Genomic DNA, 25,182 nt, shown 5'->3' on the forward strand with positions numbered 1-25,182 from the left:
CAATATCCTATTTGCAACATACTTCTTCCTATTTGGCCTGCACTGACAATATCTATTGCTGTTCCCATATGTGCCTTCTCTGTATCCCTTTACCATCACGATTAGCTTTCCCACGGTTTCCTGTTTCACAGATATCCTCAGCGCACGGAGACATTAATTTCATTTCATTTCAACTGAGTGCATCCACCACATATGGCTTGCAGGACAGAGCCCTAGAGTCTCACTTTTCTTCAAATCCTATCTAAACCACATCTTCTTTATTGACTTACCCTGTTTAAATGTCACTTTCCCTTCTGAGTAACTCTCCAGTTAAATTATATAACTAAAATTTGCAACTTATTAGGTGGTCAGAGATTGTTCAAAAGAGCTGCAGAAGATGGTAGAGGATTTCCAATCTGGTTCAAAGCAGAGACTTTTGCAGTACCACGGGACTCTTTGGGCCCTGAAATACTGGTCAGATATTACTGTATTTGAATTCTGCCACGTACCTACAAGCCTGCCTGTCCAATCTTCCTTTGGTCCTTGTCAAAAATGGTGTTATCAGAGGAGACTTTAAGTGTATGCCCCAACCTGCGAGTGAACTAATAGTACTCCTAACCTATTTAAAGACAAATCTACAGACCCTGTTGAAGTAAGTTAGACTAAACAATCATAAAGAACAATCATAGAAAATAAAAAGGTCATTATCAGAGCGATATGTTTGGAGTAATATTAGTAACTGTGTAGAAAACTTTTAATAATTTAACCATTTAAAAATTAAGGATAATTTGTGTAATACATAGCATGGCAATGAAGCTAGACTCATTACTATTTGTAAAATGAACGAAAATCCTTTGACAGAAGGTGATACAAAAATGCAAGCTTGTCATCTTGTATTCTTATTGTTCTAGCTGCAGTCAGGAAGTTTTATGTGACAGTACAAGAAGGCAAAATAATATATAGAGTCTTAGGCGTCCACTGGGATTACAGCATATCTTAAACTTCTTAAATTTTCTGAAGATCCACAAAAGTCAGATCAATAAACTTAAAAATAGCTCAAAATGTCATCGGGAAAGCATTCAAGTACAGCAGCCCCGCTGTAAACAATATAACAAATATATACTCTGGTCCAAGCCACTATCGCAATATCAAATCAAATGAAGATGCAGATGTGACCAATTCTCACAGCTCTACTGCAATAAAATAACTTATCTCGGGGGGAGGTCACTCTGATGTATTTTACAAATGCCTTGGCTGAACAATTTTCACAAAAGATGCTCCTTTCTTACAACACAGATAGCACAATTTTCAATATAAGTTAGTTTATCTGAGAACAAGCTAGAACTGCTGAATACCAGGTTCCTAAAAGAAATCCTATCACAATCCCAAAAAAGGGAAGATGTGGCCACTTCCTCATTTAATCATATTTTATTTTTAAACAGATTCTTTTCAAACGTACGCTTACCATATATTCAGCGACGACACCTTTGTAAATCTCATAAAATTCTTCCACGTTTGCACGCTCCATGTTGAACTAAGAAAACAAAAATGTTAACCAGTCTGCCTTAAACAACAAAAAAGTAGACAGACACCCCTTCTTAACCAGCAAACATTCAGATTACTCTTTGAAGTTTGACTAGACAAAAGGAATGGCTTTACAGCTGCAATATGAAGTTTGTCAACAATGTAGCCAATGACACCACAGGCAACATAGCACACACTATCTTCCTCCACCTTAAATGTAAGTAGACAGCGTAGTGTTGGCTGATGCCACTAAGACATGCAAGAGGATCTGTTTGTTGCATGGAGGAAAGGGGCTATTCTTCATTTGTGGTGGGGATTTGAGTCATAGGGGGATTTCAGATCTTGAGACTTTCACAAAAATCAAAGGGCAGGACTTACAGGACTACTCTTGGGAACAATCTCTGTGCCAACTTCCTTTAACTGCTGAGGGTGATTAGGGTGTCAAAATCCTTTAAGTATCTTTAAAACCCTTCCCCAAAATTCATATTAAATAAATATTAAAAAAATATTGAAGAAGGATATTAACAATCATTTCTCTAATCTTTGCTAGTACATTTTGTAAAGATATCTCAAATTGCTCCAGAAGAGGCAAATATCATTATCCCCCTTCTAACTATAGGGAAACTGAGATACAGAGAGGTAAAATGTCTCGGCTCAAGGTCACCTATCAACGAGAAACAGATCATCTGATCAATCTAATAATAAACCCCAAATATCACAAGGACAGTGCTGATCCCAAAACATTGCTACAGAGTCTGCACAAAGGTTTTCTATTGCAGGAAAACACCTGTGCATTGCTGTGAAGTGCACACAGCACTCCTCCAACTTCTGTTTATCAGAAAAACATACACAAAAGGAAACCTACCATCTGCAAAGCTGAGATCTGAAATCCTTCACTGATGATGGCTTTTATAATCTTTCCAGCCAGCCCTGAAGAAATACACAAAAGACGGTATTCAATTTTAAAAAACAGAATTTACAACTGGAAGGTGTTTATGCCAATATACTACTTATTTTCAAACCAAAAAAACCAGTGTTTGCATAATGCTGTGAGAGGAAGCAGAGAGCAGAGCTGAGTTCACATACTCTATGCTTTCTCTAAAGTGACGTGTTGACAATTTCAAACAACTAAATTCCACGCAGCTGTTGAAAAGAATCTCTACGAAAAAAAGGTAATTAGTGAAGCTCTTCTTTTCTCAGATCAACCGCAACATACCCAGTTGCTTCAAGATCAAGATTTATATTTTTAATTAAGTTCCACTGGCAATACTGATGCTTAAACAGCAATCACGTCAGGGCACAGGCTGCCTGTTTTGCTGGTTTTATAGTGTTCACCAGAGTGGGGGGTCCTACTTTAAGCTAGCAACAATGCAGGACAATAATAAATATTCCCAATAAACCAGCACAAAACATCACGTCTTCTATGGGAAAAACACATTACTGCAAAATAACCTACTGCTTCTGAGGTTGTAACTCACAAATATGTTATTGCTGATCATACTGCTTGCTTTATTCTGTCCAGAATGCATCCTCAAAGACTGAATGACATTGTAAAACAAAACACTAAACTTCAGAGAACAAGAACCACTGATTTTCCACTGAATGAGTATTTTAGATTTGCCTGTGCTTACAAGATCAGGCCCTTTGAAAGATTATGTTGGCCAAGCACAGTACTCTACGTGAGTGCATTTCATAGAATCACCATTTTTATAGAATGTAAATGCCTGTCCTCTAGTAGAGTTTATGAAAAACTACACATTTCTGGACATTTATTCAGAGCAGAATTAATCATACAAGAATACCCTGTAATGAATTACTACAGCAGGATTTGACTCCTGGTCTTTAAATCCTTTTATTGTCTAGTCTTTAAATTGCAGGGATTTTTAGCACTGTATAAATTTAGTAGATGAGAATAAAACACATCTGATGTCTAGGTTCTAGCATGCTCAAGACCTAAATTGTACACAGTCTCCTAACACCCGTGGCATAGGATTGGTGAGCTTCCTACCACATTAAAAGGCCAGTGGCAGCTCTGAGTAAATGAGACAGATAGTTGGAGGATTTTCAAAAATTGTATTTACAAATGAAAATGAAAAAAAGCTGTCCCTGAAGTATCCCCCACTGTATTTTCACATTAAGGTTTATGTAGAAACAACTTCCACATATAAAACAGTGCATACTTCTTCAAAAAAATCTTCAAACTACTAAAGGGGAAACCTGAGATTTTTGTACATACTCAGTCCATGCAGCTCCTTGAGCTTACAGAACACAGAAACAAGCAGAGGCAGGTGCAGTTCCTGCCATCCCACTATACTGTTACACCATGGCTCGCTAGCACTGATGAAAGTTTCCTTATAACGCTCCTGTGAAACCAGGAAAATATATTTCCCCTTTTTTTCAAGGTGAAAAAAAATAATTGCAGCTGCAAAATGAAAGGACTTGGACAGGTTTGCCCAGGAAATGCAAGACCACGTCAGAGGGAGAAACCAGACCTCTAATTTCTTTTTGTCCACACTGCTGGAAAGGCTGAGCAGCTCTGACACTTACACACACAGGTTCCAACCAGGCAACCAACCTATAGTCTTGACTTCAGAGATGAATGGCCAGTTTATAAAGAGATTATGATGGGCTGGGGATCATTCAGGAAATAAATAATCTGTGACAGAGAGCATAAACATTTCCTCATTTTTGATTTTCAGAGCCAATACTCCAGTCAACAGTCACGGCTTCACAAGAAACCAACAAAGAGGGAAGAAAGGGCAAAGGCAGCCAAAGAAAGCTGCTTTGCAAAAACAGATCTCCATTTTACACTTTATCAGTCAAGAATGGGCCACTCACATAGACCTTCACAGCCAGCAAGAATCTAATTAAAATACTCATCAGGTATCGGGTTCTGGGGTACTATAGAGATCTGCTTTTTAAAGAAATTTGGTCCTCAGCAGTTTTATGAGCTGTAAGCAAAATCCATGTTTTGGAGAAACAACGGAGGACTCAAATATTCAGCTTTCTGGGCTGTTTCTCTACAGAATTCATTGAGCTGTGTCTCTCTGTAGAGAGGAGATAGGTTCCTTTAATGATAGAAGCTGAAGTAGGAATGTATTTTGCATAAAGGTCTTTAATACAAGGTTCATTTAATAATTAACTCAATAAACTTTTCAAGATTTTCTTCTACATTGTATTCCTGAGTTCACTCTCACTCATCAGAGCAACAGAGCATCTTGTTGCTCCAGACAGATTACCCATGACTGCAATACCCAAAAGGCTTAACCAAAGGAATTGTTGCCACCATCGTACCCAGATAGATGTCTTGCCAAAAAAATTCAAAGTGCCTTGAGGAAGAGGCATGAGATTTCATTTATGTTTGCAGAGTGGGATGTTAGCTCCACTTCCCAGATGTGGGAATTGAGGCACAGGAGGAGAAGCGAGTTGCCAGTTGTCAGCACAGATCTAAAAATCCAGTGACTTGGCCTCCCTTGTCCCAGTTTAGGCAATACACGTATCACTTCTCCTAGGGACACTTTCCTTTCAAATTCTACCTGAACCAAAATAGAAACAAAAAGTATAGAGGCAATTCCCAAGCAACAGAAGAGTGGAAGCACAAGGCCCAGCTTGGGATCTGTTTCAGGCTTTCAGCCAGTTGCATGACTGAACTGGGACATGTCCTTTCCTTTGCGGGCAGATAAGGCTGAGGAAAAGAAGAACTAATTGGATAGAGTGCCATTTCAGCAGCTTTCAACAATTTGTTTTCAAGTTTAAAATCCAGATCTGTAGTGAAAAAACAACTTTTTAAGGATCCTTCAAATAGGGCCAGTGCACATTTAAAATGTGATTACAGTAAGAACCCAAATCAAAGCTGCAGATTAGGCACCAGTTATGATGGATTTTCAGCCACAAAGCACAAAAGAATCACAAGCATTACTAAATACAACCAGGGGAATTTAGTACTAATCCTAACAAATATGAGAGGGAGAGGGAGAGAGAGCATGCACACACTTTATGTCTCCTAGGCAGCATTATGTTACTACGCACCTAATACAGGATAGATAATCTTCCAACATATTTTAATCAGGTAAAATGGTAAGGCACCAAGACCTCATCAGTTACATTGATCTTCTACAATTTGTTGCTTTACAATACAAAATACTTGAAAATTGTTCTTCATTAAGAAGCAGAAAGTAGCAGGGAAGACATCAAACTGAAAAATATTACAACTGTTTGCAGAATTATGGATTGGAATAAAATAACACAGTTCATGGAAGTCACTTTTAACCTAACAGCACTTTAATTAATGGAATGTAACAGCTGTGCTACCGGGACCTGCCAGTCCCAGCGCGTTACGAACCACCAGCTCTACGACTAGGGATGTTACATTCTCTTCCTTGTGTTCTTGGACTGTTACCCAATTTAACCATTCCACCATTAAAAGCTTATCAGGCAAGACAGCAGACTGCCTTCAAAGCAAGTCAAGAACTAGCTTCCTCATCTCAACCTCTACATGTCATTTTTTTTAATACCCTTCCAATAATTAAAAATAATTCCTCTGGAACAACAACAGGTTTTTTGACAGGAATACACAAACTGCTGTGACTGATCAACTAATCAATAACATATTTCTAGAAGTAACCCGTACCAGATGCTTAAAGCAGCACTAACTGTAAGTAGCAATTTCATGTCATGTCTATTTTTGACATTTTAAAATGCAATTTTGCTTCACAGTGCAATGAAATTATCTGATTCCTTATTGCCAAATGTTAAGGTCCTGTCCCGAAACTCCAGAGAATCATGATTGGGCTTCACTCCAAGCAAAGCCCTTTTTGAATTCCAAAAAAGGAAAAAATGGGACTCAGAGTTGGGCCCTCCCGCAATGTATTTCACTTGAAGTTCTCACTAATCTTTGTTTCAGGCAATGATGCAAAAGGAAGCTGACAGATGTCCTTCTCAAAAAGTGCACTTCTTCCCATGAGTTGATCAACCTATCCCCTGAAGAACAAGACTTATCTATCTCTTCTCTTAGAGAAGAGGGTTTTTTTCTACTTAGAAATATCGCAACTCTAGGCATTCTTACTATGCAATATAATTACACCATTTCTAGACTCCCCAAAAGTTTGGCCACAGTGATAATCTGCAGCTATTGCTCTCCCAGCCTCACTGTGTACTGTATGAAAAGAGATATCCAGTCATTTTTGTATTTGTACTCTGGAGCACAAAGAAGAGAGTCACAGAGGGACAGAGGGTCCCTGAGAGACCACACTGGGCCAACAGAGAGAAGGGGAGCTCAAAAGCTACCCAGCCTAACCGTGAGGGGGAAAAAAAAAGACAAGTGCATGCAACAGAAGATAAAGAGGAACACATGAGGAAATGATGACAGAATATTGTTCACAGTGATAGAATCCAAGATTTTCCACCATTCCTTATTTCTCTCTAGACATCGTATTAAAGAAGAACCTTAAGAAGCTTGAAGAGCGGCTTTACAGATATTTATGGGAAACTCTTTCAACACTGCAGCACTGGTGAAAATCTTTACAAGCAATCCTCAGTTGAAAATACTAAAAGAGTGACAAAAAAAATATCACCACTGCTTTACTGGATGTCCTGGTTTTGGCTGGGATGGAGTTGATTTTCTCCCTAGTAGCTGCCATAGTGCTGTGTTTCGGATTTAGGGTGAGGATAATGTTGATAACTCACTGATGTTTTAGTTGTTGCTGAGCAGTGCTTACACCAGTCAAGGACTTTTCAGCTTCCCCTGCTCTGCCAGGTGCACAAGAAGCTGGGAGGGGGCACAGCTGGGACAGTTGACCCAAACCGGCCAAAGGGGTATTCCACACCATATAACGTCATGCTCAGCATATAAAGCTGGGGAAAGAAGAAGGAAGGGGGCAATGTTTGGAGTGATGGTGTTTGTCTTCCCAAGTCACCATCCCGTGTGATGGAGCCCTGCTGTCCTGGACATGGCTGAACCCCTGCCTGCCCATGGGAAGCAGTGAATTAATTCCTTCTTCTGCTTTGCTTGTGTGCATGGCTTTTGCCTTACCTATTAAACTGTCTTTATCTCAAGCCATGAGTTTTCTCACTTCTACTCTCCCAATTCTCTCCCCTTTCCCACCGTGGGGGGGAGTGAGCAAGTGGCTGGGTGGTGCTTAGATGCCAGCCAGGGTTAAGCCGTGACACTGGAGAACAGAAGTTGGCATTTTGCTAGCCCAAGAAAAATTATGCATGCAGACAGTAAATCTTAGGGGACCTTGAAACCAAACCAGCTGAGCGTTTGATGCAACTGAGAACAAGAGCCAATAGAAAGATTCAAAGCAGGGGGAAGGTTCAAAGGCTTAATCCCAGCTGCAACTTTCTGAACTGCTATGAACAAGGCAAGACCACACTTGTGAATGACAGACAGGGTTTTTAAGACACAAAATTACGACAAACTGTAGGAAAAAAACCTGTTCTGGGAGTTCTTGCATGGGAACAGATGGGAAGAGTCACACTTAAAATTCAGATACAAAAACCCATACAGAAATTCCAGTCAAAGATCACAGCCAGGCTACATAAAGTATCCAGCAATTTGGCTTTGCAGTGTGTGCCATCTGAGAAGGGAATTTGAGGAAGAAAGAAAGATTAAGAAGGGAAGATCAATACCTCTGCAACAGTTATGCTGAACTCAAACTGATGTCTGTATGTTTACAAAAAACCAGAAAGGCTTAGATTTCTGTCTTTCATTGTTCTTGTGCTAAGAGAAAGCTTAAAAAGAAATATCTGGTTTGTTTTTCTTTTTACTTCTTTCTTTCAAGTTTTTCATTACCAACTACTCCTTTAGCACATCCACTCTGATTTTTATTCACTTGAAAATAATAGGGTCAATCACTCTGGCCAGGTGAATGTTTCTATGGCTATAATGATTTTCCTTTACTTTTGCTTATTTCCTGAGTGTGAATGAAACTAAATGTGCTATTTTAGTTGAGCCTGTACTGCTGGATTTTATGATGGCATTCAGTACTGCAATTCAAACCATTTGTATGCTTACTAATATTTCTTTTTTCTGCTTTTCCCTACTGAACACTGTGCATGGGACTGTTACAGGGAGGAAACGGTTAAAATTATGCCTCGTAGTGTGCATTAGCCAATAATTATAAACAATAATTTTAATCTACTATTGCACTGTCAATTAACTTAACTCTGGAGGCTAAAACCCTCAGGAGATCCCCTATAATCTGCTCCAGCCTTTACTAATTTTATATTCCACTTCCTGTGGAAGGTTTGCCAACTCACTGTCCTAGATCAATAATAACTATACTGTAAGCTATCATTTATTTTTCACTTGGCAAAAGACCGTCACATATTTCTACATTCCGTGCCCTGGCTCTTTTCAGACCCAGTACCTTGCCTTTCTCCTTATGCTCTGACTTGAAGACAGCAGTATGAGAAAAGATTGTAAGATATTTATCTTTTGCTCCAAGGTACAGTAAAGTTAGGCTATGCACAGCTTCATTTTTTTAATTTTTCTAAAATGTTCTCAAAAACTTCTGGTAACAAAGGCTCCATTACATCCCCACATATCAGGCCAGTGATGTACTTCAAAGTTTTCCTTAATGATTAGATTAAATCTTCTTTCATCTAAATCAGTAAATATGCACATATTTTCCAAATTTACATACAGAAAGCTGTATAACCCTTTCTTCTCCATCTCAGGTTAAGTAATGAAACCTTTCAAGTTTTCACAACTTGGGTTCTTACCAGCACTAAGCAGAAGTAGTTCTGAAAAAAAAAAACCTAAACAAAGTGTGTCCAACATTGTGAACACTGATTGTGCTTATGATATATCACTCTTCCAACCATTTCTCTACAGACTTTTCACTGATACCCTGCCAGTTCTCCTCCATTTTATATCTGTGTGTTTATTTTCCCTCCTCCATGGTAGTGCTATGCAGTTGTTTATATTCAGTTTCATCTTCTTCACATTGCTTCATTTCTGCAGTTCATCAGGAACGTTCTGAATTCTAATCACAACCTCCAAAACTGTAGTAAGTGCTTAGTACCATCTGCAAACACTGAAAGCATGCTCTGCCCTTCCCCATCCGAGTCATTAATGACAATATTGACAAGAACTGGCCCAAGGATGGGTGACAATATTTCATTTGTAAAGCCCTTTTAATCGGATGTGCTCATGTCCAGTCCAATGTTCAGGAAAGCATTTAAAGCTATGCAGATGCCTATGCTGCACAGATCTAAAAATATTAATTACTTCACTAAAGGAAAATTTTGGGTTCCTAAAGCAAGGGACTTTGTTGAAGGCATTGATATTCAATAGAATTAGACTATCTGGCTCTGTTTTACTTTCCTTTATGGAAAGCATACTTAGACAATTCAGAAACCAGCAAAGCATATTCTCCTTCAAAAAAGACATGCTGGTAAATGTCCATCATATCATCACTACCTAAGTGGTTTAAATGAAATTATAGACTTTTCATTCATCAGTTTCCTTGGTAAAAAAGAAGTTTCATTAGCCTGAAATTCCCCAGACCACTCTTAGAATTAACTTTTCTCTAACCCTTTAAGAAGGAAAATCCCAAAACACAGTAATAAAACAATCATTTGTATTGTTGTCTTTTTTTTTATGTCAACACCATCATCCCTGCACAGAGATGATTTTAAGCAAGAGGAACACAACTAATGTAAGTCTTCTGAACACTATTGGGTAACGCTCTCTTTCCAGTAGTAGGAGGATACTTATATGGTTCAGTAAGGATTGGCTGTGCCATTTGATCTGTTTTTTCTCTCTGAAGTATACCTCCTCCTCTTCCTTCCAGTCTCAAACCATCAGAAAGGATTTCCAGATTCAGTTCACCTCCCCCTCTACCTTAATCAATTCAAATGTATATTTTTCATACTTCAGAAAAATAATTCTCACTTCCCCTCTAGCCACTGAAGTCCAAAGTCAGTCCAAGTTGGGAAGCCAATGCCAAGCTGCTAAAAACTTTATGCAGGAAATAATCAAAAAACAACATAGGCTTGGTTTCAAAAACAAACATCTCAAGCAAGGAATATCCATCATTACAACTACAGCAAAGAATTTAAAACGCAGATGGAAGTGGATGGACTACTCTTCTCACGGAAGCTAATTTTTTTTTCTAAAAAACAGTGATAAAGTGGTAAAGTAGGATGCTCTTGTTTTAATACTTTTGCCTAGCTTCTCTAAAAGCAAGCAACCAACCAAAAAAACCCCCATCACCACCAGATACCATCGAACACTTCAACACTCTACATATAGTATTTTCAAGGAAAACATAAGAAACAAAGTGAATTTAAATTTGCATAAATACATCTGCCTGGGCAAATCAGTCTGCAAAAAACCAATTGCATCTGAAAGCGTAGTGCTTTACTAGCTAGTTTTCACATGAATGCAGCACTAAGACTGCCATACTCCACGTGGGAATATCCAGAGGTCACATCTCAAATGATCCACTGCACTTCTTTGAAGTATCTGCAAAGATTTGTTTTCAAACACCCCCCCCCCCTTTTTTTTTTCCATTTCCAGGGTCTATCTTCAAATAGTTCCTTCCAGACTGCTAACCGTAGGGTGTATCAAGGCTATCACTGATGCCCCTTTGTACTCAACCTTGTAGACAAGATACAAAGAAAAGTTCTGCCTACGATGAGGTGAAGTACACAGCATCTGCACTTTACCTTTCTATTATGAATACTTATCACAGACAGAAGATATACCTTCTGATTACTTATGAGAAAATTGCTTTCTGCATTTTTTCTCAAGTGTGAGAAAACCACTTTCTGAAAACCTTGTCCTACTTCTAAGTTCTCTGAAAATCAAAATAATGAGTTACTCAAACTTATGTCTAAAAACCCAGGGTGAAAAAAACCCCACAATTTCCAGAGTTTGTTCACAATTTTAAAAAATCTTATCTAATGAATACAAATCATTGTGATAAAAAACAATTATATAGATACCTAGTCCTGAGAATGATGACAGATTTGCACCTCTTCTATCCCATCCTCTTTTTCTTTTCCAGCTTATTTCCTTTCCTAACTACATACATGTAACTATACTTAGCACATTACAGAGGTCAACTGGACATTTTCACAGTGATGCCTTCTCTCTTTCAAAGAGCAACAAGTGTACTGCGTGTCAGGAACAGCTCTTCAGTTGTTTGCAGTCAGACATATAATCTACTAAAATGCTGGATTTTAGTCCTTCTCTCCCCACTCTGTCTTGTAAGGTAACTTCGTTTGAGATCCTACATAAGTAAAACCTGTTTCTGTACCTGCTTGAGACTGAACTACTGTCCTTGGTATTCTTTTTGTCAAGGTTAGGTTTGTCTCTGGAGCAAGAAACTACTCTCCCAATTAAAATTTTTCTAAGTCTTTGCATAAGTAAGGAAATACGATTCTTACGGTTACTTGTCATGCAGCATTTTGTTGATCAATATAAAGGTCTATGAATTTCTAAAGTAGCCCAGTAGGTATTAAGTTAAGATAGGAGAGCTATCTAAGATTTATTACCCACTCAGAACAGGTCTAAAACAATGTTTCCACAGAATATCCTTTCCACTTGGGAAGAACCCACTGCTGCTCCTTTTGTCTTCTATTAGACTTAAATTTTAGTTGAAGAACAACCTGGAAGACCGCACTGTAACTTATTAATTTTTTTATTACAAAAGAGGGACAAGGGCTTAATTTACCAGCAATGCTAGAACAAAATCTCAAGCTTAACACATACTGGGAGAACAAACCTGTCTGGGTAGCCAGTCTCAGGTCTAGGAGCCCGCAAGACCATAGAGCCTTCCTTACCTCTAGGCAGGCCTTTCAGTTTGCACCAGGTCCCATGAATTCCTGACTAGCAGTTTTGCTTTTCAAGTTCGTGGCACAGTTCTAGCCCCAAATTTGTTTTTGACAAAACTCTTACTTTAGGAGAACCCGTGTCTCAGCTTGGGAGTGCAGAAAAGGAGGGCAGGATTTCACCTCTCAAGATCTGTACTGTAACCTAAGCACAAAATGTGAAATACAACAAACTTCTGACCTCGGTCTTTATAGCCTGGTCATCGCTACTTTCATTTTTTCCCTGCTCATTTTTCAAAGGAATTAAGTAAAAGCCACATCAAAAAAACTTTAAACCAGTCATGAAATATCAAATTGTAATTCCTACAGCAAACATGACTAAACTGTTACACATAAATACATTAAAGTTAGTCCCACCCAGTGATCTACAAGGTGCTATTTCTGCTGACAAAACAGTCGAGTCATAACTGTCCTCAGGGTATTAAACTGAAGTTCATCCATTTTGGTGCATTTACAATTTTGGCTTCTGAGCACTACTGCTAGTACCTTCAGATCTAATAACATGAGGAGAATTACAAAAAGAGAATGTCTAAATGATTGCAACTGTGACCTTATAGATGAATTATCAGAAGCACCAAGCACAAGAAGCAAGTGGCTTACAAAGCACAGATCCACACTAAAACTCTTCAACTATTAAACAATTAAGCCCTACATTCCTAATCAACACACTGAGGAGCTGTGCTTACTAGTTACTATCCTCATTGACTGAAAACTGGACTCAGGAGAGGAAAAGGAGGAGGCTAAAAGACACTCAAAAGTGTGGCAGATTCTAGAGGGGTCAAACCACGTCGTGTCTCCTCGATGCACCCCTGCCCCTGGTCAGAACAAGTCTGCAGGGAGTAAGATCAGATTGGTTTTGCATTCTTTCAGCTCCCAGTGAAGAGGAATTGGACAGTTCTTATAAACCCTCTTCAGAGTTAAAATACAACCACCTCACCACTGCCAACTTTCCAGCCAGCCAGGGAAGTGCTTCATCCCCACCGGAAGGAGCCGCTAGAGAATGAGCTAAAGCTGTTTAGTACAAAGTGCTGGGCTACATTGCCTTCAACAGCCTTCCCAGCCCTTTCCCCATCTCTGATCCTCCACAGAAGAAGTTATGCTGACACCAGACTGACAAAATAGCTATTGCCCTACATCTTTAAGAGGTGTGGATAATACACGTTCCTAGAGGGCCAGCGATACCACCCCTCCGGCATTACCAGCACCCTTGACAGCTGAAGTTAAAACTTTGCGTAACTCCCCTGACAGCCTTTATCAGGCCCCAGGGATCCTCTGCAGGCTGGCAGGCACTTTGGGCACTCCCGCTTAGGGGAAGTATGGCGTGGGTGAGCGCTGCGCCAGGTCCTGCTGCAGGTGGTCGGGCTGCGCTGCTGCAGCTGCCTAGCAACAGATGTTTCTGTACGCCCATCAGGAGAGGGTCAGCAAGGCCAGAGATAAAACCAACAGTGATTTTCCACTGCTTTGCTGCTGGATAGGAACCCTATAAACCCTCTACAGTAAGTCAGTTTCTAAGAAAGGATTCTGTCTGAGAATTAACCAGCATAAACTAGATATTAGATCCAGCCTTTTGACAGGAAGGTAAGCTCACTTGAAAAGCCTCCTAGCTTATAGCTGTGGTTAAAACAAACCACCTTCCAGGTTGGAAAAACGGAAGATTTCTCCTTCTAAGAATCAGTTATGCAATGGACTCTGAAGGAAAAAGAAACTCTGGGAAAAAGGGCTGGAAAGCAAAATTCAAATCATTAGTTCAGTCAAATGTTTCTACAGAAATAGACTAAAGCTCTGTAGAAGCTCAAGTATGTAAGCGAAACTTCATGTAATTGTAAAAGTGTAATGAGCAGATTATATTCACGCTAATTAGATAATCAAGTTCAAAGCCTCAGCAGCACATAGGAAATGCAAAAAGGTTTCATTTTAGATACTCAACACTGAAAATTTGTGGAGCACAAATCAAATCTGCAATGCATAAGAGGCTGTGCTGCTTTGACCCACATAAATTTCTCTCCTTGCCTCTGCTGTTTGGCAGCTGTGGTCTGCCTTTCCAGCCCTCTGTGGTGTGAGAAAAAGGACTTATATTAAGCTCAACTTTAGTCCAGTCTTTCTAGTGCTCACATTACAAAGTTGGGTGTGCATTTATATTTTTTGTTTACCTGTAACCATACCTCTTTCTCTCTCTCTCTCTCTCTCTTACCACCCCCACCTCCTCCAGACACTCACACTCCCAGAGGGGAGTGCAAACAGGGCCAGAATTCGTCCTTTGGTGATTCAGAAAAATTTTGAGAAGTTCCAAGAAAAAAAGCAAGAGACGGGGCACTATGAAATCTACAGAGATGAAGAATATTAAAAGTAGGAAGGGATAACCTGAGCTCACTAAGAGAGAGTCTGAGCCCCCATATATAATTGAAATTATACCTTAAGTATAAGAAAGCATAGCCCAAGCCATCCACTTTGCTATTTTCACAATTAAATTAAGGACCCTAACAATCCTGCCACAGAAAAGTCTGTCCTCTGTAAACATTTAACTAGGTAAGATCACAGTCCCAGCTGCTGCCCATATTTCTGTAAAAAGAACATCACTGTCTTTGCTGCATGGCAGACTTATCAGTAGCAGATACCATGCAAGGCCTCAAAGAGATAACAGACATATTATCAGCAGTGAGTGCGAGACTCTTTCTTGTGAAAGCCATTTTTTTTTCAGCAAGCTCTCCAGACATCCCACTTGAGGTGTGAAAGGCCTGGAAACTGCTACGGCCACTTCTGCTGTTTCCATTTCAGCTATCCACAGAGAAGTGATTAAAATGTTGCAGTGTGTTCTGCATCTTACTAAGAAAAATCTCAGTGGTCTCACACAGCAATATTTATTCTGCACTCAAAAATACTGTTGCAGTGCCAAAGCCAAAATATTTTACTGCCCTCACTGCTCCTACACATGCTCCTGTATCTAAGTACAGGACACAAAAGTGAGATTATTTTTGCATGGTAACAGCTGGGCATTAAACATTTCCAATACTCATATTGTGAGCTCACAGGGCATTCTCCAGCACAGAAAGCATCATGGAGTCCAACAAATGCTTTAGGTCGTTGGCTCACTTTCATAGAGTAAACAAGCCTTTTCTACTTTCCATCCCCATTCCACTCAGTAGAACAAGATTCCTATCAGCACAAAGCTCCCTTTGTGAGTAGTTTTAATGTAACGTGTTACTGCATGAGTGGAAGGCTCTGCAGTACAGCTGGGTGTCCTGCTTTCACTCTGCCACAAGGATGCTAACCTCCAGCAGATGAGCGTGGTGGGCAGACAGATGCAAGGACATGGTAAACTGTCAGAGTAAGATTCACCAAGTCTCATATACACTTTTATCCTTCTTTTTCTCACCTCTCCCTTCTTATTCTGAAATTAACAAGTATCCACATGGAAAGCACATGACCCACTCTTCATGGAACTGAACTGCAGAAATACTAAAGGTGTATGAAAGACAACGTATCTGCATACTTTTGCAGGTACTAAGAAATATACCCTGTGCTCCTGCAGTCTCATTCTCCTAAAAAAGGGCACAGAAATGACCATGGATACAGTGAAGCACACATTGCTTTCACCTCCACTATCTGCATTGCTTACCTTCATTAACTGCATGAGGCTTAATAATGCAACAAGTACAGTTTGTGAATTTTGCACTGTTGACTGGTCCGCGACCTCCACTGGAGGGAAAGAACAACTCCAGTTCCTGAAAACAATTGTAAGGGAATACATTTTAGATTGATCTAGCTTCACACATCAGTTTTTGTCATAAGTAACAACATCTGAAGTATCAACATTTGCAGAAGATAAACCTTAATTATAGATTTTTTGTGCTACAAATACTTTTTCCCTGTAATATTCTCTCAAATATATCTTTCCCTCTCTGGCACCATTCCTACAATCATAAAAACATTATTTGAATATTTCTTGCAATGTCTTTCTTATCACTTCTGCAATGCAATCCATTTCCATACAGAGCAATCAAAATGCTGCTGCCACAATCATTTGGTAGAGGTTATTCCAGTTTTCTGAATTATCTCTCTCTTTCCTCAGTATCTTTCCCAAATACACTCCCATATACACATATTTTTTCTTCCCTCTTTTCACATCATCTTTTCCACTATATGAGCAAAAATGCAACTACCATCCATTTTGCAGTATGTTTTGTTTCCATATACAAAACTGACCTCAATCCCATTTGTTTACCGTTTTTTCCCTTTTGTCTTAAACAACTAAACTTCGTCTAAAAATGTTGACTCACTCTTCAAGCCTTATTGATCCTATTTTTTTTTTTAATCTTACTGAATTGAAGCTGATGTACTCAATTGCTCAGATTTCTGGGATGAATCAAAAGAACATTCTTTGCCTCTGATCACTTTCTTCTCACCATCACGACTCAGGTATCATATAGCTTGGGTCTTTGACCATACTGGGGTGAGCTTGACAGCCAGATTTCTTTCCTCAGTGATATTTTTTAACTGTTTGCTGCCAGCTTCACATTTTTCCATACCATTTATTCACATATGTTACACACTCTGCCAATTAACATTAGTCAGATGCTCAAAACACAGATTCCATTTCAGACCTATTGGTCAAATTCAGTAAGAGAATTGAAAAATTTCTATTTAAGGGAAATAAAATTATCCTGAAAAAACTAGTACCAAATCCATCTCATTTTTTTTTTCCCATGTAACAGTAGCAGTGCTAAAGGCCATTTCCTGGAATTGTCTCATTTAATTTACTAGCTTAATTCAGATGGAATAGAGTTAGCTATCTCCCAGTCTTTAGCTCATGGCACTCTGACAATTCCTGTAACCCTTACTTGAACAATTATGTAATTTAAACTAATGGATCTTTCAATAGAAGGGAAAACGGGTTTTGTTTTTCTCCTAGTAAATAATCCACATTTTAAGTGGGCATATCTTGGACAAAAGGGTTCATTTCCTACATCTTTCTACTGATAAAATGTTGCATGCTTCAAAGACCTTGTCCCACTCTGTTAACTAATGTTTAGTCTAAAAGAAGCAGCCAGGAAAAAGCAGCAAAATATCTACAATATTTAACACTTTGTTTTATCCATTAAAAGTCATAAAAGGGGAGTAACTAAATAATGCTGAAAGACTAGGATAATGAAATGCCAAACTACAACCAAGTGGAGCCTCAAAAAGAAAATTCTTTTCCTTTCCCTTTATTCCTGATCTAAAGAAATTCCAAAATTTGTCCTGCAGAGAGACGCCAGCTTGCAGTACACCAGAGGCATACTTCCACTTGTCATTTATCCCCCAAGAGAACAATGCAGTCTTCCACTCTAACTATTCAGTTTACAATACATTCATTAAATGTGGTTGAGACTTGAAGAGTTCGTTTAGGTCCCTTTATCTTATATTTCTTTCTTTTCAGCAAAGCTTCTGCAAGGTGCCGCCAACTAGTTTCCATGGCAACTGCTATACAGCCATATAATACTGGGCCTACTAAATTAAAATAGGCACAGGGGTATTAAATTCACAATTTTGCTTGATTTATTGAAGATTGATATCAGTAACACCACAAAGATGCACACACCCACAAAAGTTCAGCAAAATAATTCCACAGTCATAAAAATGCTGCAGATGAATGGAGCCTTCAAACACCATTTCAAAAATAACAAAGTGCAAACAGAACAACAAACTTCAGCCAAAGCACATACTTATGCTTCTAATCAAAATTTTATGCTAATAGATACTCTTTCCTACATGCTCAGTTCAAAAGCTGGCACAGTTGTCATGGCAGTACACAGGCACTTTCATCCTCATGTATGAAGACATCTAGCTATGTAAACAGAACTACAAAGACTTTTCTGACTATAATTCTCCTTCATCAGAAAAGATCAACTTCATCCGAACTTCATCTTTCTGACTCTGTACTACCTTCATCAAGTCTGCCAGCAGAAAAAGTACTTCAGATCCAGCTATGACTTCTTGTCAAAGCCAGAGGCACACAGAGAGGATCCAGCCAGCCCAGGCATGGTGCAGATAAGCGAGATGAGCGCTTGACCAGCAGAGAACTGGCCACACTTTGCAGCTAGCTTGCTACACCACGCAGCCTAATAGCCAGCCAGAGGAAGAGGCTGACTAACTCTGCCCTCACCACCAGGATATAATCTCTGCATATATTTTCTAGCATACAGCACTTGGCATCTTATTAGGTATTCCAGAGCAGGTCTCTCTCCAGCTGTGCTATCGCAGCTGTTCCAACTTAAGTAGAGGGAAGACTAGGATCAAGGAAGCAACAGCTGGTATCTTTTCCCCGCTGGTCTAGAGCTAAGATACCACAGTGTAATACCAATCTTTATCAACATATCTACCCCACAATAACGCACACAAATAGTCACCTCAATTCTGCAGAAATGCGGGTCATATCTATCACTCAGTCCCAGGGCTTTTTCTTAGCACTAAGGAAAGACACTGCAAACAAAGCAGAAGAGAACCAAACGCCTCAAAGCCAAGCCCACTGCATTACCTCTCAAAACACAAAGCACTACAAAGTGGCCTGTTTTCATATTTATTCATTCTGAACAATAAGAGCAGAGGAAAGTAGGCTGCAGGCAGAGGACTAGTGAGGACTGTGGAGGAGAACAGATTAGCAAAACCCAGGAGGGCACAAAAGGATTTAATTGTTTAATCCCCTTCTTTTTATGACTGACATTGGTAGGCTATAGGTAGATTACGCAGACTATCCAATTAAGTCAATGTCTGTGATGTACAGACAACATTAAAAATGACCAGGCATGCTCTCCTGATCAAAGTGCCCAAGGTTCCCCTTTGTGACAGAGATAAACAAGATTTCTGAAGAATAGCTAAACTAGTTCTGAACTCAAATGGAGAAAAAATGAGGAATTCCTGACCCAGCTGTTACCAGATAAAGTAAAAATAAACCTCAGTCAACAGTCAAAAACTTACTTGAGCAGCTGAAGCAACCGAATCTGGGCCATGAGCTGCATTTCTTAGGCCATCATGTCCGAAGTTTGCTCTAATGCTGTCTGGTGCATCAGTCTGAGCCACTGCAGAGTTTGCTGGCCCCAGTAATGTTTTCCATTTACAAACTGCATCATCTCCTAAGATTTCCATAGCAACAATGGGACCACTCGTTATAAACTGGAGAAGCTCACTGCAAAATGGAAACAGCACATAGTGATCCAGGCTATAAATTAAAACCAACAAAAATATATGATCCAGTGGAGACGCTCAGAACTCAATTTGGCAAGGCCTTGAGCAACCTGATCTAACTTTGAAGTTGGCTCTGCTTTGAGAAGGAGTTTGGACTAGGTCATGTGCAGATGTTCCCTTCTTATTATGGTTGTAGAAAAAGAACCAGATAATACAAACTCACTCAAGCTACTTTTAAAAGATCAGTACTGGCAACAGTGAAAGAGACCCTGACAACCATTTGTCTGACAGGAACGATTGCTAAGCATGTCTCCTCTGCACCGCAGGATTTCAGGATTCTCCCACACAACCTGTGTGTGTTCTCTACTGACACAACTTCAGCACCACTGTCAGGACGGATTGTTCCACTGCCCCGTGAATCTCTCCCGTGGATTTTGCCCAGTGAAAATCCAAAGTGAAAGAGAAGGGAGAAGCAAGATTTGGAAAGTTTGAGGGGGAGAGGGGACTTAACCACAAAGTGAGTTATCACATCCTGGCATAAGCAGAAGTCAACTGATTTTGATGGGATGAATCTGAGTAAGGAGAAGAGATTGTCAGGAGCAGCCTGTCTCCTGTCCTGACCACCTCGCTTTCACAGAAAACAACCACCCAAAATTGGAAACTCAAATGTTCTATTTAAAAACTAAACAAAACACCATAACTATAATTCTATATCTTTACAAAACATGCATACCAACAAGCCTGCTTTTTCACTGTGTAGTCTGGACAGAACCAACAAAGGAGAAAGTTGACTCAATGCTTTTCATACTACTTGCTCAAAAAAAGAGCTTTACACAATTATGATTGTGGATGTGTATGCTTCTCCAACGATGTTATTTCTAATGATCATTTATGCAATGACCAGTGGGCAAGAAGAGAAATCCTACTAGTTCTTTGCTAAAGAAATTATATTAAAACTATGAAAAGTTACATAAACATAAAGGAACTACACAGGGAAGAGCTATGGGAACTCAGGTTCTGTTGGTCAGAGGCTGCTTGTTTAGGATACAGTTAAGTGGCTTACACATACATACACCCAAGAAAAAAAGCAATTTCCACAACACTGCTTACTGTGCAGACTAATCCTGAATATTAAATACATCTTGAAAATTAAATTCTTTAATATGAAAAACTTTCGTTTCCAACCAAGCAGAATTGTTATTTTTCCCTACTATTCACTAGACTACATTGACTAGTGAACTTGCAAACTAAATCTGCATTTAAAGACAAGTAATACAACACTAAATATAAATGAGTCAGAGATTTAACATTTCACTGCCTTGGAAATTCTTGTTCTATTTGACTTGTAATGCTTTATAACTATTTGTTTCTAATTTAGAGAAAAATCCTATACAGAAGATGTAGCCAATAGGACTGTAGGATGGGACACAGGCACATCACAGTGGACAAAGGCTACAGTTCCTCAGATAATTACCATTAGTGTAGATAGACATCTGTAAAATAACACCACAGGCAAAATTCTTGTTTATTTATCAACATATTCAAGCCAGCTTACTCAGCAAAGAAAAGGCAATTCTAAATCCTCCTCTGATCTTCAATGTGGTCAGACATAGCCTGGGGCCGTGTCTCCACGAAGGGCTTGAGTCTGGACCCACAATAAATCAGTTGCTGTTGCAGACGAGCAGCTGGCAGATCCTAATACTCAAGCACTTCATGACAGTACTGAAACCAGGTCTTTTGACCGAGTCAGTGCAAACCCAGGTTCCAGCATAGCTGAAAAACACAAGGCAGAGCTGCACTCTCTTCCTAAAAGAGGCAGACCACCAAATCCAGAGGGAGGAAAAGAAAGTTGTTTGTTGGCACTTTCAGGCAAAGTAGAAGCAACATAATCCCTGGGTCATAAGCATCAATCTGGTCAGTTATGGAAAGACTAAGGTTCTTCATGTTAGGTGGAGCAGTCTAGCATCACGGAAGTTTGATGTTTTGTCCAAGGGTAGCAGTACAGTAAACTATGGACTGTCCATGCACTATCCTTTCAGTTACTGATGATTTGGGGTACACGCTACCAAATCAATTCTCACAGCTAAATGTTCCCCCCTAACTCTCATTACCTGCAAGCTCCTCCCTGATCTTGAAGATGCTCCTTCCATTGGCTTTGAAGTTCCGCCTTGCTAGAAGCATTTTCCCTTCTGAGAGACCAAAGACATTCCCCTGATATCATCAGGCTGTAAAGCATGTGAGTTAAAACCCTGAATAGCTGAAATAAGGATCTGTCCCTGGAGGAAGATGAACAGGGTGCATACTTTGCAAAGGGCTCCACTCAACTAAGACAAGTTCTGATTTTCCCATAGTCCTGCAGTACCAAATATGGTAAAGGAATCCTGTGCATTCAATAAATAAGCTTAATACATGTCAAGCTGAAATGGATATACCTACTTATAAAAAGGTTTTGATTGATGGTCTACGTAGAAATCAGCTGCTTCTTTTCTGGAAGAGTAAAAAGACATAGATATAGATGTATAGATATAGATATAGATACACACATAGAGATATATAGACCCCCCTGAAAAACACAAACTATCTTCTGATTTTTTCTGGTCTCCATGATTTTGCTCACTTTGAGCAGCTCTCTCTACTGAAAGAAATCACCTGCATGTTTTTCAAATGACAAATTCCAAATATGAACAAAGGCATGCTTCTGTCATCTGCAATGGAACTTTTCACATCTCTCTCCCATTTGCAGTCCAGACTTAAGCCCAATATTGCCAGAGGAAAGTAACAACCTCAAGAAGAGTGTAAGTAGAATTTCATTTTCCTCACCTTCACAAATATTTGAACAGCCACAGCTTTCTCCAGCTTTTTTATCAAAATGACCACCTGCTCACTGGAACTGAATAATTCCTGGTTTGTTGCTTGCAGTTCAGTGTAAGCATGAGCCATTCAAAACTCAAAAGATTTGCATTCACCATGCAGCTAATATGCTTTCCTTCCATTTCATAACTAAAGCAGCAAAATGATTTTAAAATTATGCTAGTCACAGGAACTCTTGCTATCTCAAGCTTCAAACCTACACTCTGCAAATAGCCTGAAGTTTTTGCTTACAATTCACTCACCAGAAAATCCTCTTCTGAAACTAATTCACCAAATAATTTTGGAAAGCAAATATGAAAAAGGTACGCAAACAGATTAAGTATTATCACTTCTGGACGCAAAGAAATATTTGAGGGATATATTTTTGAAACAAATTGAAATCTACTACTCAGTTAAGAATTCCTACTGCAATAAATATAAAACTGCAGTTGTGCTGTATAACTTAGTACCTTTTTCATTTCATCTCTTTCATTAGTTCTCTGCTTTTAAAGAATGGGAATAATAGACTGAAGTGTCATATGATTAAATGAAGAGGCTAGAGAGCTGACCTACCAAAGCAGGTGCTTGCTCTCACTTTCATATCTTGGCTACAACTTTTACAGAAGGCATGAATCTATTTAACAGTGATTGCCAGAGAAATGTCAGTAACAGGCCCTTTAAAGAAAGCAGTAGATGGTGATGCTGGCTTGAAGAAGCATGCCCACAGAGATCTAAGGGTAGAAGACTTTGGCAAAGCCATAGTTCTATCAAATGGCACAGTCCCAAGAAACAGAGTATAGTACGCAGAGAAACCACAAATACTCAAAACATTATTTTAAATATAACCAGTAACACAGCCCAATCTTGTGGCTATTAATAATAATACAAGACAAGCAGAAATTTTTATATAGCAATAAAAGTTCAAGTCTCAAAGTTTCTTCCCTTCCATGTGAGTCAACTCTGAAGCACATGACTTGGCTCAACAGTTCTTCAAGTTCTCAGACAGACACTGAAATAAAGAAGCACCCAACACAACACTTCAGGATCAAATCTCTCAGATTGCAGGAGAGCACGTCAAAAAAAGCTGGCTTGAAAGACACAATGAATTGTAAATCAGCATTAGAAACCTGATTGAACTCACAAACTGGAGTTGTCTGAGGGAGGATCTGGGACCAGTATCATCAAACATTGCTGCAGGTAAATGCAGAGACAAGAGGAGAAAGTCACATAGTTGTTCTATCAGTATTTCAGAAAGCCAAAAAGGTTTTGAGGTAAGGGAAAATTGTTCCTGGTGTCATACAGAAACCAAAAGAACACATGAAAATGGTATTAGGTAAGACAGACAGCTTTTCTTTTCAAAGACACATTGTATGTGAACAGGCTTGGCAAAGCAGCAATGGAGAAAAAGTGCAGTAACATTGGGGAAGTCTTCTAGGGTAAATTAATTATATTTTCTTTCCTCTGCAGCATGCCTTTTTTTAAATGTTGTGGCTCAATGAGATAAGCGGAGAACAGTGAAGGTTGGAGGGGATTAGGAAGATGCATGAGTAAAATCTGTCCAACCCTGCAACAACATCAGAAGATCACTTGCTTTGCCTGGGACTTCCAGTCATTAAAAAGCAAACTGGTTTGGGTTTTGAGAGCACAAATAAAGACAACAAATTTACAGTGAGTGAACAAACCAACTACTTTAAAGACAACACTGTTATAATCGGCAGTATGATTTGTATAAAGAAGCCATGAGGTGAGGACATACAGACATGTCAGTAGTAAACACTGCTGAATTGCTAAAGCTATGGTAGTCACTTTGGATTCATAAGAGACATTACATATTTAATCACCCATACTAATTTACACAGAACTATTTAATACTTAGCTTAATTCTCTACACGGTTTCAGAAACCTACATGATTATGAAACTGATGAGTCTTCCCTCTATTACTCACTGGAATGGATTTGATGTGTGGAACAACACAGGATTGCTTCAGAGAACATTCTTAACTGCAAAAATATTTAGATACAGTAGTCTAACCTTAAAAATTACTTACCTTGAAAGCACCATCATTTTGGCCTTAGTTATTGTAAATCCTGCATTAATAATTATATCAATTAATTCTCCAATCTTGGGCATTGCATCAGGTTTAATCAAAGCCAGTGTTCTGGAAAAAAAAAAAGGAGAGAGATACAGCCAACACTACTTTCCTTAGAGCATTTGGTGTGCATGTTGAGTTCATATTCAGACAAAAACACATCACATCAAAGACAGAAATTCTGCCACAGTCAAACATCCTAGTCCCAGTGTCTCATCAATTTCCACGCTGTTCTTGAATGCCTGCACAAGGCATTATTCTGATAAGAACGAGCTTTGCACATAACAGTTTCCTTGGCTTTCTAACCCAAGTCATCCCACAGTGTTCCACCAGCAGTCATTATTTACTGGCTTCTCCCTTCACTCTCAGAGCAAACAACTTGACCACTTCTTCCTTAGCTAGCGTATATTGCTATAGCTACTCACTCACAGCTCTGGGTTAGGACACAACTGATCTGTTACTGTCTCCCTATGCTTGCTCAGCTCCCTTTTTTCCTGATATTAATCATTATATACATAAAAATGAAGCTGTTAAGATTCCTAATTTAAAAATACTACTTAAACATGTGCCTCTTCCATAAAACTCAATGTGAAATGATTGTTTTATTGTTATTTTTAAAATACTTGAAGGCCTCAGCAAGAAGAAGGTCCTATTGTGCTTGGTACAGTACAAACACTTCATGGTATACAATTTGCATGCCAAATAGCTGGCACGGTTAGTAGACACAATAAAAGGT

At 39.1% G+C, this 25,182-nt stretch overlaps 1 protein-coding gene across 1 annotated transcript in view; it reads right to left on the minus strand.

Annotated features, from left to right (window-relative positions):
- NME7 (NME/NM23 family member 7) overlaps positions 1-25,182 on the minus strand; it is a 78,921-nt gene that overhangs the window by 38,401 nt on the left and 15,338 nt on the right. The window contains exons 7-12 of the mRNA XM_035894022.1: positions 24,405-24,515; positions 21,943-21,993; positions 19,300-19,507; positions 15,962-16,067; positions 2,369-2,433; positions 1,445-1,513 (exon numbers count right to left, since the gene is read on the minus strand). Coding sequence (XP_035749915.1) covers positions 1,445-1,513; positions 2,369-2,433; positions 15,962-16,067; positions 19,300-19,507; positions 21,943-21,993; positions 24,405-24,515 — 610 coding nt within the window. The remainder of the gene's footprint in view (positions 1-1,444; positions 1,514-2,368; positions 2,434-15,961; positions 16,068-19,299; positions 19,508-21,942; positions 21,994-24,404; positions 24,516-25,182) is intronic.

This window comes from Egretta garzetta, unplaced genomic scaffold (assembly GCF_000687185.1).
Source record: "Egretta garzetta isolate BGI_Z169 unplaced genomic scaffold, ASM68718v1 scaffold465, whole genome shotgun sequence".
Lineage (NCBI taxonomy): Eukaryota > Metazoa > Chordata > Aves > Pelecaniformes > Ardeidae > Egretta > Egretta garzetta.